At 37.9% G+C, this 12,921-nt stretch overlaps 1 protein-coding gene across 1 annotated transcript in view; it reads left to right on the top strand.

Moving 5' to 3' along the window:
• The first annotated feature begins 378 nt into the window (after positions 1 to 378).
• LOC145685744 (ATP-binding cassette sub-family C member 10) overlaps positions 379 to 12,921 on the top strand; it is a 91,827-nt gene continuing 79,284 nt past the window's right edge. Inside the window, exons 1-2 of the mRNA XM_081758240.1 lie at positions 379 to 707; positions 11,015 to 12,213. Of these exons, the coding sequence (XP_081614366.1) occupies positions 11,055 to 12,213 (1,159 nt within the window). The 5' untranslated portion in view covers positions 379 to 707; positions 11,015 to 11,054. The remainder of the gene's footprint in view (positions 708 to 11,014; positions 12,214 to 12,921) is intronic.

Raw genomic sequence — 12,921 nt, forward strand, 5'->3', positions numbered from 1 at the left:
GAATAAAAATAAATGTTAGAAAGACAAAAGGTATGGTGATTGGAACGAAGGATTCTGTGTCAAACGAGAGGAGGAAATAGAACAGGTGACTGATTTTCGATACCTGTGTAGTATTATTAGTAATGATATGAAATGTGAACGTAAAATAAAAGCAAGGATAAGAATGGCGAAAGAAATCTTTAGGAGAAAGGCATCGGGGAAAGAGAGATATGGTGGCAGGAAAGAGGGAGAGGGCGAAGAAGACTACAATTAATGGACGAAATCAAAACAGAAAAATCGTACGTGAAGACGAAGTTAGCGAAAGACCGTGGCCCATGGAAGCTTCTCAGTTGCAGCATGTGACCTGCAAATAATGACAGAATACCTATGATGATGATGGTGATGGTACGAAATTAATCTGCAGATCCATTGATACTTTTCCCAGATAAATAGAACCTTAACTTAGGTAATGGTGAACAGTAGTGTGAAGCGATATGGAGTAGTGTTGCTAAAGAAGCTAGTTCCTTACATTTAAAATGATCCTACACACTGCGCAGCGGAATTAAATGTTTCGTGGATTCGACCGGCTGCTGCTCCCGAATTCATGTCATGTGAGATGTATTATGGGTATTATGTTGATGTTAATGGATAATAAGCAATGATGTTAAGTGCAGTTGATGAGTCATAAGCAAATGCAGATTTATGCGAATTGACATGCTATTGTTTGTGTAAGTATAATTACGTATTTGGTGTACTAGCAAGTATTCACTGCCGAAATTAAATGTCACTTATTAAATTTCACTATTAAATTAATCCATGTTGTAAACTACTCTTTCCGAAATTACCAATAGTTTTTAGACCAATAGTTTGGTAATGAATTCAGAATCCTGATTTTATTTAAGCTTACCCACGAAGGACGAAAATGTTTACAGTATAATTGTAATCATGAAATAGTAAATGCCACAAACCTATCCCACTGAAATAACCAAGTAGTTGTAGTGACGTGCGGTACATGGGTTACCGATTTGTCTATAGTGACTGCAAGTAAGCTCGATTATACAGCCGCCGTACATTTCGGTACTACTCGTCGATCTTATCTACCTGAGTCTTCCCATCCTGGTGGGTCACAAGATAAATCACGTTGTGCGAGCATATTAGTAAAAGCGCGGTACAGGTTAAGTTTAGGTACCCACATTTTGCAAAATTTAGAGGTAAAATTGAACGTCCTATATCGAAAGACGTTCATAAGGAGCAAATTGCTGCAAGCGATTGATTTAAATAGTAATATTAATGTATTTTATTTTTATAAGATAGGGGTAATAGAGCAATATCATTACAGGTGCTAAACGTCAATTCAAATAAATGCGTACATATGAAAAAGTACTGTATGACAGTATTATTTTAGCGGCATAGTGTTTCTGCACAGTATACAAGAACTGTATTTTTATTTTACAAATGAAGCGTTACTAGTATCAAACCATTACAAGTGCTATAGGAATTCGTAGCACTGCAAAAACTCATGTCTTTTCACTATCCTCGCTTACGCACATATTAGAGGTCTGCACGGGCTCGGGCCAAATGCTAAAATATATTTCGGAGTCGGGTCGGGCCCAACATTATAAATTCACGGGCCAGGCCCGGGCTAAAAATTCCGGCCCTTGCACACCTCTAGCGCATGCCTAACGTCGCTAGCACGATTCTCCACCCTGCCCTGACTTAAAACTGGAACAGGTTTATCTAACCTAACCTTATCCTACTCTATAAGACCCTACCTTGCCCTCCCCGCTGGTCTAGTAACTAGTGCGTGTCCCTGGTGCGCACGTTCATGGTTCAATTTCCGGTGGAAAAGTACAAAAAATTTAATTTAATTTTCATTGATATTTCATCCTCTTTAACCTAAACTGAATAATCGTGCTTCATTAAACTAAAAACATTCTTTTCATTTTCCTGCCGCAAGTTACATTTTATGCATATTTTACGCTATATTTGGTTCTGCTGTGAAATAATGACTATATATTGCTTCACGGAACCATTTCATATCGAATCAACGTACGGTTCCGGATCGACCTTTACAGATTGCAGTGGTATTTATTCTTGGCGCTATCAAGCTCAAGTTGATTTTTAAACCGGTTTCGAAATTACAAAGCCCCAAAGCTCACCAAATTTACGTAAAAATTGCGTGAGTGACATTTATTCGATTGGCATTTGCGGCTTACCTAAAGGATCGAGGACCTTAATTAATTTACCATATTAAAGCTTATGGAAATATATATATATGGACTGTAATTCTATATGGACCTTTCTATATAGCCCATATGGAAAATTCTATATGGACTATAGAATTTTTTTTTTTTTCGAAAAAATCAAAATTTTGGGCTTAAGTTTAGAGTTTCTCCTCCAGTCCAGACTTGCCCTTGGACTTTGCAACATACAAAAATCAGTGCTCAAGTATTAAAAATTGTTACATTTCACTTAACTTCAGTACTCCGTGGACTTCACAAAAATTTAAAAGGTTTTCTTCATTATTTTTGCGCATCTGTTACACGTGTTCGCCATATTTTACAACTACCATGCTGCTGAAACCTTCCGCGAATGCTTCCGCATCCGGCAAATAGTACTACCTTCCATATATCTTTTCTCGTATTAAACATAACTCTCCTGCCGAATTTACATTCCTAAACATCAAATAAAAACTTCAAATTATCATTTCTTACCTCATTTCTCCTCTAAATTTTCCTGATTTCTATAAAAAGCGGAGGGGTAACTCGAAACTTAACCCAAATTTTGAATTTGATTTACTTAAAAAGCCATATTCTGAAAATTAAAAAAAAATGTAATACAATATTCAAACTTACAAATGTGTCCGCAAAATTTTATTTTGGGATCAGCATGGGATCATTTGTTATAAGAGTTTCCACTTCAAACGTACAGAGTTGAAAATCCCTCTAACTTGGGTTCTTACAAAAAATAAATAGATAAATAAAAATAAAGTAATAAAATCAAATTAATAACATACCGTACTGTCAAGAAAGAACATTAACCAGTTTTCTGTCCGTATTCGAGTCTTCTCTGGATACGATTTACAACTTAGTTCGGAGTAAAGGGGTCGCGCTGCCTCAGTGATAGAGCGTTCACCTGTGGTGCTTGGGGTCCCGGGTTCGATCCCAGGCCCCGCCAAGTGAACTTTGTGGTGGACAAACACCGTGTGCGTGGGTTTTCTCGGGGTTCTCCCGTTTCCTCCCACTTTCTTCATTCCACCATTTCATTCATTACTCCTCATCACCATCTCCTTTAGCCTAACCGGCATAATCGTGGGACGTAAAATTCAAAGATTTCATTTCATTTAGTTTGGAGTAAACTTAAAAGGCTTTTTCTGTTGTTACTACGTCTTTGTCAATAGGGTGTATGATGGAAATTTCATACGGACAAAACCTCGCCATAATAATAATATGAGAGTTTCTGTCGAACAAATGTCCTATCGTTTTCGAAAATTCATCTTTTAATGGAGGAAGAGGACAGTATTCTTTCGACATTTAAATCGACATTGGCTATGTCATCATTACTTGAGAACAGCTAAACAATTTTCAATGAATTTTTTGCATACTGTCTTATACGCAGATTTATTTTTTAAGAGCTGATATTTAATTTCTTCTCCAATCTTGTACATATAAGATCTCCAGTGTTATTTACTTAACAAAATGTAGCTGAGTGAGCGAAGGGGGTTAGAATCCCAAAAGGTTCGTTTTTTCTACCTTTATCACAGTTTAGATAAAATCAAGGTAGTGACCCCGCGTAGGTAGTCGCTGACGCTCTCGCCTTCGGTGCGAACGGTCCCGGGTTCGATTCCCGGGTGGGGGCACTCGGTCGAAAATGTGTAAAACGTTTTTACAGGTCAGCCACTCTGAATGAGGTTTTCCTCCTTCACACCAGGCAAATGTCGGGGTGGTAGCTAACTTATAGGCCCCAGACCGCTTCCTTCCTTCCCCAATCCTTTCTTACTTCCCTTTCCCCCGATAGTGTGCTCGCCGAGGGACGTCATCCCTCAAAACGTGACGGGCTGAATGGCCTTAGACGCCGAAAGTCCAGAAATCTAAATCTTAAAACAAGGTACTTGGTTCTGGAGCCCTGGCACGAGTTGGGGAATGCCATTCTTTTAAAGTGTAGAAAGGCGAAGTTTTTTTGCGTTAAATACGTTTGAATTGAGGCTAGTTCTCTCCGTTATGAGGTAATAAACTAGCATGTTACTAAGATGTTTTGGAGGAGGCACTGTTCGTGCTGATATTTAACTATTCGTGAAATAGAGGGATCTTCCCTACAATACACATATTCTTACCAGGGCAAAACATTTGTCTGTTAATACAGGTTCAACTGCATAAGCTATGTTAAGTGTATATACATACAGTAATATTTTGAATGACATTTTACACTGAGGAAATCGCTATGACGGGATGGCGAGGTTTTGTCTTAGGCAAAATTTTGTACCCACACAGTTGGGTGCTCTAAGAGTAAGAGACGAAGATTATTGTATTGTGCAGGGGGCGCGGTGGCTCAGTGGTAGAGCGTTCACCTCCGGTGCTTGGAGTCCCTGGTTCGATCCCAGCTCGCGCCGTGTGGACCTTGTGGTGGACAAATACCGTGCTCCCGTTTCCTCCCACTTTCTTCATTCCACCATTTCATTCATTTCTAATCTTCACCGTCTCCTTTAGCCTAACCGGCATAACCGTTGGACGTAAAACTTGAAGATTTCATTTCATTTCATTGTATTGTTTAATTCAATACACCAAATATAAGTCTCAAATGGGATAACTTTCTCCTCTCTTCTGAAATATCCAAAGACGAAAACTATATTTGTTTAACACTATGAATTGGTGCATGTTTATAATAATTTGTAAAAATAAGTTGTTCAGTTACTCTTTTATTTACAGCGTGCTAAGTTTAATATAGACTTAAACTAAAGTACGATCTGTATGAACTTATTCTACTGCGTCCTGAAAAGAACAAAACTGGTAGCAGCGATATATATTACTCAGTCTAAATTTCACTGCCACAAAACGAATATACGGTGTGTCCGTAAAGTTATGCAACCCAAAGTTTGCTTGCGTATATCTTCTGAGCCAAGATCGATAGGACAAAAATTTAAGCGTGTTCTATGTAAATATTTTGGAGTTCATGACCTATGTTGGAATTTGTAACATTTTTGTGTAGTAACAAAGGAAAAATAAAGAAAATGTTTAAAAAAATGTACGAAATGAAAAAAAAATCGATATTCAGTTACAGAAAACTGATTTCCTGTGGGTAAATCCTGGTATATGTGTAGTATACATGAACATTTATCCATTGCTACGAAAATGTGACAAAGCCGATGCAGTGTTGCAATATAAATAGGCTATTTGATGGAGCCCGTAAAATGGATGTTTTTTTTTTTGGGGACAGAAATGCGGCCTCTGCCAACACTGTTGCAAAATTACTGCAACAGGTGTGTTTTAGGTTAATTAATGATAAGCAATGAAACTTTGCACATAATTGATAACCTGACTTTATGAAAAAAAATTGCGATAAAACAATTACTCACATACAGCTCGCAGTCATGGAATCCTTATGGAAAGAGAACGGCCTACGAAACGCGGATGGAGCTTTGCGGATTCCTTTGTGCGACATTTCTTTTAATTTTTATTTTATTTTATTTTTTAGGTTCAATGTCTCACGATTATGGGCCGAGATTAGGGAAGACGATAATGATAGATGAATGAAAATGGTGGCATGACGAAAGTGGGAGGAAACGAGAGAACCCCGAGAAAACCTATGCACATGGTGTTTGTCCACAACAAAGCCTACTTTTTGGGAGCTGGAATCAAACCAAGAACCCGCGTCAGAGATGTGCCACCCATCCCTACAAGGGAATTCCATAGTTTCATGTGCAATAAAACATAAATGCCTAAATGGTATTTTAAGTATTAATGTGGCTTTAGGTGTACGTACAAAACAGGGTTGGCAAAAACCATGGTTTTTATTGAAAAAACCAAAAAAACAGTTTTTTTGGTTTAAACCAGGTTTTTTTGGTTTAAATAATATGCTCTATGTATTTATATCACATATGGACAGAAATAACCTTGTTTCGCCTTGGTGTTAGTATGCAACAACCGGGTTATGCTGGAAGGGGTCACATAAGCTTAAAGGGGAATCCAAACCGCATCTCGGCTTACATCCAAGAGAAATTGTCCTCCATTTGAACTCGAAACTAGGACTAATTGACCACAAATGCGATACGTGTTCCGACTCACTCACAAAGGATTCCTGATAAAAATACGTTAGACTGATCTTTACATATTTGTTAATGTAATCGTCAACAGTCATTTCAGGACCAAAAGATAAACAATTGCACAAGTGGAACCATTATACAGAATTACATATGGACAACTTCAAAGTACTACAGAAGAACTAATTTAGTCGAAGTCAGTTCACTATGACTTTTATTAGTCTAAGTTAAAGAAATATGACGACTTACTTTGCATATCAGTAAGAAAAATGAATAAAGATACGAATTATTTGAGTCCACTTTGGCTCTGACCCATTTATACATAAATAGTTACCAAAGATTCTTGTGGTTTCAATAATTGCCTCTCGTGGGGTTTGTATGACCCCCCTCCCAAAAAGTACAGCATTTCGACGTATTTTATCGATAGTAAACATTATCAAAACGAAACAATGTTTAGAATTTTCCTTTGGTTGCATAACAATAATAACAAACTATAAAAAAAATCACAAAAGAAACATGCATAAAGTTACATAAAAAAGGTTACTTTTGTAATATAATCTCTTTGAGTAATGAATGGGATATTTAGGTCTGAATATAATACGAATAATATATGGTAGTGAAACGTGATAATCCACAAATGTGTGTTCATCAAGATTTTAGGAATAGTTACACTTTTACGAACATTTTTCGTTTTTTGGTTTAAACCAGTTTTTTATTTAAAAAAAAAACAGCTGGTTTAAACCACCGTGGTTTAAACCAGCCAACCCTGGTACAAAACTTAATAAAACCCAATTTTGCCCAGTAAAAACCACTGGGCTGGGTTTTTCACAATCCTGACGCTAGGACAAGTGTCTAATTATTTTGAATTAGGAGTTTATATCCCTAATGTGTGGGACTCGTGAGATAGTATATTTTTGACATAAATTTTGAAACGTCTTCCCCTTAGTAGATGGGTAAAAGCAAACAATTCAGGACATTGAAGGGCAAAAACCATAATGCTTCCACCATAACATGCTATACATCAATAGAAAGAGAATAAAATGTAGTTACATGGTTTGCAGAATTTGTTATTTATTATAAAGTAATCAGCTTCTTTGTAACAGAAAGTGTATTAATGTGCTGTTGTGAAATGAAAGGGAAGTGCATTGTTTAGTTATTGTTCCACTGAGCATCTGTGCAATACTTTCACAATTCTTCATAGAAATGTCGTCTATGGAACGTTACCTTCCAGGCCAAAACAGAAATTTTCAGCTCTATGTGGGTAGGCATCGCTAGTAGCAGTGAAATCGAGAAGACCCGTGGTGTTATGTTACGTACGTCACGGAAAAGGGGGTTAAGTTTATCCTGTACAATGAAAAGCGCGTGGACAACTTTCATTCTTTAAATTATTCAAATAGATCATACCTTCTAACAGAAGGAATTTACCGCAAACGTTTGTGACATCTGGTTAGCCAATAAAGTACGTGACCAACGAACTGAATGCGTGACGTACGTAACATAACGGTATTTGTTACGTACGTCACGGCAAATAATGTCTAGTCATGCCTGATACTAGCCTTCTTAGGAGTGGAAACAATATATATTAATTGTTCCTGAATCGAGTAGTATTGTTAGTACAAATGGCATCACTGCATCGACTGCTACGTGTTCATTAGAGACAGGATTGTGTTAGCGTTGATTTCAGTTATGGTGTGTGTTAAAGTGCACCATTGTCATTTCTTTTCTGCAACTTCCATATATAAATATGGCACCAGTTAGCCCCAGAAGTCTACAACGGAAAACGCTAGAGAAGTTAAGTGAAGAAGAAAAAGCAGAAAATCGTGAGAAAGAAAAGCATAGAATGCAGCAGTACCGAAAGACAATAACAGCATCGAAGGCAAAAAGTGCGTCGACAGACAAAAATACGCATGCAGAAGTCCGCAGCGAAAAGAACCGAGAAGAATCTGTTCTATCTGGATCGAGTATGGGCTATCAGAATGCTGCATCGTTAGCATAGCCCTAGAAGAAAACTCAGGGTGGTTAAAAAATAGTGGAGCAGTTTGGCGTGTCACAAAAGAAAACACAACAATGTAAAAGCATCGTACTAAGAAGCAAGGCAAAAGCAATCGTAATTAATTTCTACAAGAGTGACAATATATTCCGAATGCTCCCTGGGAAAAAGGATATCGTTTTCATGTACAGCAATGATGGGAAAAAGGAAAGATGCATGATGTTTTACATCAGCGAGACACATAAGCTCTTCATTACCGAATTTGCAAAAATATACCTATTACTTAAACTAGTTTCCTAAACCTTCGCCCCAAAGAATGCATTACTGTATCTAAGTGGATCACTTGTCTTGCTTGTCGATACTGTGAGAACATTCAAAAAATGATCGGCGCCAAAGTGAAATGGAACCAGCTACTAATGACAAAGAACGTGCTTGTTGAGGGAAGTGTATGCGATACAGAGAGTGAGATATGTATGAAGAATAAGTGCATGACATGTACGAACGTAAAACATACATCCAAGGTCTGTTGTGTGAACCGGAAGATCGTGAGGAATTGGTTGAAGTTTATCAGTTGAAGAGAGGCACCCTAGAAATTGTTCATTTTCACTGGAGAAACAGTTACTAGTGTATCGGTGTCACATATACAACATAAGAAGACAAAACCAGGAGTTGAGCACCTTCAAAGAAGAAATGAAAATATAGATGAAGTGGTTTTGAAGACAGACTTCGCAGAAAATTACGCAATTAAGCATCAATACGAAGTTATGGCCGCCCACTGGTCAAAAGCAGCCGATCCTACTGTCACTATTTACATCACAGTAGCATACTTCAGCAATGGAGAGCGAAATTACGGAGTAATATCTCACACGAAAAACCATGGTACTTTACAAGTAGCCGTCTTCAATGATTTAAGATTTTGCTGGAATTGCCCATTAAAAAATACACCTGTGGACAGACAGAGCGAGCCAACATTTTAAAAACCGGAAATTCATTGTCTTTCTAAAGCTACTAAATGAAATTGTACCAACAGAGTGGAACTTTCACGAAAGCTATCAAGGAAGATGGGCACATGATGGAGTTGGAGCAAAGATGAAAAGAGAAGTTTGGTTCCGTATTCTTCAAGGTAAAATAATAATGAAAAACGCTAGTGATTTCCATTCCGTCGCTCTCAAAAATACCCAGCAAATTGAATACCTTTTTATATTGCATCAAGACACAGCCAACTACGACTTTCTCTTTGTTATATACTTCATGGACCTGAACTTACAGCAACTAAAAACAATCAAGTCCGCAAGATACGTTGTTCCTGCTAAAAGGTTTGTTGCTGTGATATATGAAACACAAGTGCCGATCTTGAAAAACTCGTACCAATTGCACATTGCAATTTACAGCACTAGTGGAAGTGATACATATTCAGATCGAGATGAACCTGAGAAAAATATTTCGCATAATGTCAGAGACAAATAGCTTCCCTCCCAAAATGTTGACATCAAAATCGGAAGTTATGTTGCAGTGGTGTATGTAGTCGGACCGAGACAAAATATGTGGGACACGTAACTGCTGTCGAAAGTGATGGAATGCACCGAGTGAAATACATGCGTGAAAGTGATCAGGGAAAAGATACGTCATCCACGTGTAGATGACTGATTCTGTGGAACGAAATCGCATCCAGAAAGTTCTTCCAAAACCCCGTGAGAAACGAGATCGCTACACTTTTGCCCACGAGTACCTGAAGGACTTGAACATTACTAATTAAAATGCACACTGTACATTTCTATGCACATTTTTATATTTTTCATACTATGTTGAATTTTGCGATGTCTGCTACTTCCAAACGACTGTGCGTTATCATCAACAAATATCAGTAATTTATATTTGTTCTGTGGCTTTCCAATCGATCTCTCTTCGAGACTTTCAATTTTGAGTCTCCACTCCACAATTGTTTCTTCTAGTCAAAGTGCACGCTGTTACGTACGTCACGAAATATGTGCGTACGTCACGCCAGTTATGATTTTTTTTCTAAGATACCGATGCATCAAAAACTTCGGTTACAATGCAGAAATAGCATAGCAGTAGTCACCTATATACGCAATTTTCTTCGAGCATACACATGCAACAGCAGAGCAGAATTTATCGTTTTCTTCTCGATGTCTGACTTCAATGTCCATTTCATTGTGCGTACGTCACGACGTTTTGCACATTTATGCAATTTGTTTTTGGTAATTGATTGGTGTGTATTTTATACCACCTTAAAGCTGCATTTCCTATCTGTCTATAAAAAAAGAAGTAAAGCGATATTTTCATTATGAAGGCCGTTACACTCAAAGAAAGTCAGAAAAGGAAGTCAACATGTTACGTACGTCACGTTGCTTTCACCCAGATGCATATTTATTTAGATGACATGGTAAAAATTCAGTTCGAGGCGTGTACGTATTGTGTTCCAAAATGCATTTCAAATTTTCAGCGGTATGAGTTTGTATAGCTGACAAACATTACATATAAAAATTATATTTCTGATTATCATTGTTGTACGGTTTCTTTGCTAAAGTTACGTAGAATTATGTGATACCTATAAATGTACAAAGTTAGTAATGTTAATTTATATAGAGGACAAAAAAACATTCAGCTTTATTCATGATAATATATTTTGGATCTATCTATTCAGGATAAGTGTACTGCTTATACATCAAAACAACTTTATTCACTGTTTGTTGTTAATTATATTTGTATATTTTATTTATGATTACTTATTCCTTTGTTTAATGTAGCTTACATTATTTTTTTTTCAGTGTAATGGTGCTCCGATTTTGATCTTCAAACAACAACAGAATGATCTCGCTTGTGGATAACAACTGGGAAGAGCTGTGTGGACCCTCTGGCTTCACGGTGTGGTCTAAAGCGCACAAAGATCTAGGACTATGCTTCCAAGAAATTTGTTTACAAATTCCCCTTTTAGCTCTCTTGGCAGTTTCATCCGCTTACTACTGGGGCAATCACAGCAACTGGGTTGTTAGACCTCGGACTCAAATATGGGTGATCTATGGTCGAAGTACCGTCACCGTTTTCATGGCTTTAATTCCTGCATTGTATCTCTCCCTATCTTTACTTCTACGAGCGAAAGACATGTACCTGGCCCATTACCTTGTGGCTGGTGTACAATGCTTTACATGGGTTATGCATCTGTGTTATGTCCTAGCGTTGAGATCAAGACTCAGTGATAGCCCGCGAGGACCTACCGTAATGTGCATATTATGGATGTTTAATTTTATAATACAGGCAGTGGCTTTAAGGTCTCATGTGATACAATATGATTCCGAAAATATTGCTTTAAGAATGGGCTATGCTTTTAGCATTGTTATGATTTGCATGCAGTCTATTTATTTTATATCTCTAATTCCTAATGCAGATGTTGGTGTTAGTCATTATGAGGAATTGAGTCATACAATTACTCCAACTGCCTCTGAGCAACAGCCATTATTATGTAGCAGGACCAACACTTACAGTAGATTCTGTGAAGATCGTGATCCGTATTATTTGGGAGTAGCCAAAGAAGGATCAACTTTCCTATCAAAGCTAATTTTCTACTGGGTTAACCCTTTAATGAATAAAGGTGTCAAAGGAAGACTACAGCATCCAGATGATCTCTATGACCTTCCTCTTAATCTCTCGTCGTCGCATGTTTGTTCCAAATTCGAATCTGCGATGAACCTACGCCCGTGTGTAGATCACAGTGACGATAATGGACTAATTTCGCCGGTTGAAGAAGAGGTGCATGTCCCTAGACGTCCAGTGTCTTTAGTCAGAGCTTTACACAAGTGTTTTGGATGGGAATTTTATAGCATTGGATTGCTCAAGTTTATTGGAGATTGCGCAGGATTTATGGGACCCATATTGCTGAATAAGTTGGTCACGTTCATTGAAACAAAAAGCGAACGGATGGTTGACGGTTATCTATTTGCTGGTGGCCTCTTTCTTGTTAGTTTAATTGGTAAGTACTTATATCAAAATGTAATAAGGATAGCGCCTGACACGTTGTGTTAACATTAAAGAGATTGGCTCGCTCCTTTCATGTGTCGTAGTTTCGTTTGCTTCGTGTAACTTCGAAAGCTCAGTCTGCTTTCATCTTCAGTTAGCTTCTAAATGAACTTCAGTGTTAAAATTTCATGTTTATACCCAGATTATTTCTTTTTTTAACAACATATTAAAAGGCTATATTCACTCTTTTTAACTTACTGACCACATTTTCTGTTTAATATTTATATATACGAGGGATGGCCAGAAAGACCCAGATGTTTTAGTCTATCGCGGCAGTGGGTGGGGCTACAGTCGCCATCTTGGTGTCAGAACGTTAACAGACTCAGTACGCATCCAGTTGTGGTAGCGTGAGGACCGTGACGCTCTGTGTTTTCTGTGACGTGTTACAATGTGCTGCAATAGAAAATCCCGCCTCTTGTGAGGTGCGTTCTGGGATTAGGTTTTTATTTGCAGAAAACTACAAGGCAATTGAAATCCATCTCCAACTGTGTGAAGTGGACGGACATGGAATAATGAGCGTTTTTCACGACCATGCGCGTCCGCACATTGCCAAGCGTACCCGAGATCTCTTGGATGGATTTGGAAGGGAGATGTTCGATCACCCACCATATAGCCCGGATTTGGTGCCGAGCGACTACCATCTCTTCCCAGCAATGAAGAC

Source organism: Thermobia domestica, chromosome 5 (genome assembly GCF_964235325.1).
Source record: "Thermobia domestica chromosome 5, izTheDome1.hap1.1, whole genome shotgun sequence".
Taxonomy (NCBI): Eukaryota; Metazoa; Arthropoda; class Insecta; order Zygentoma; family Lepismatidae; genus Thermobia; species Thermobia domestica.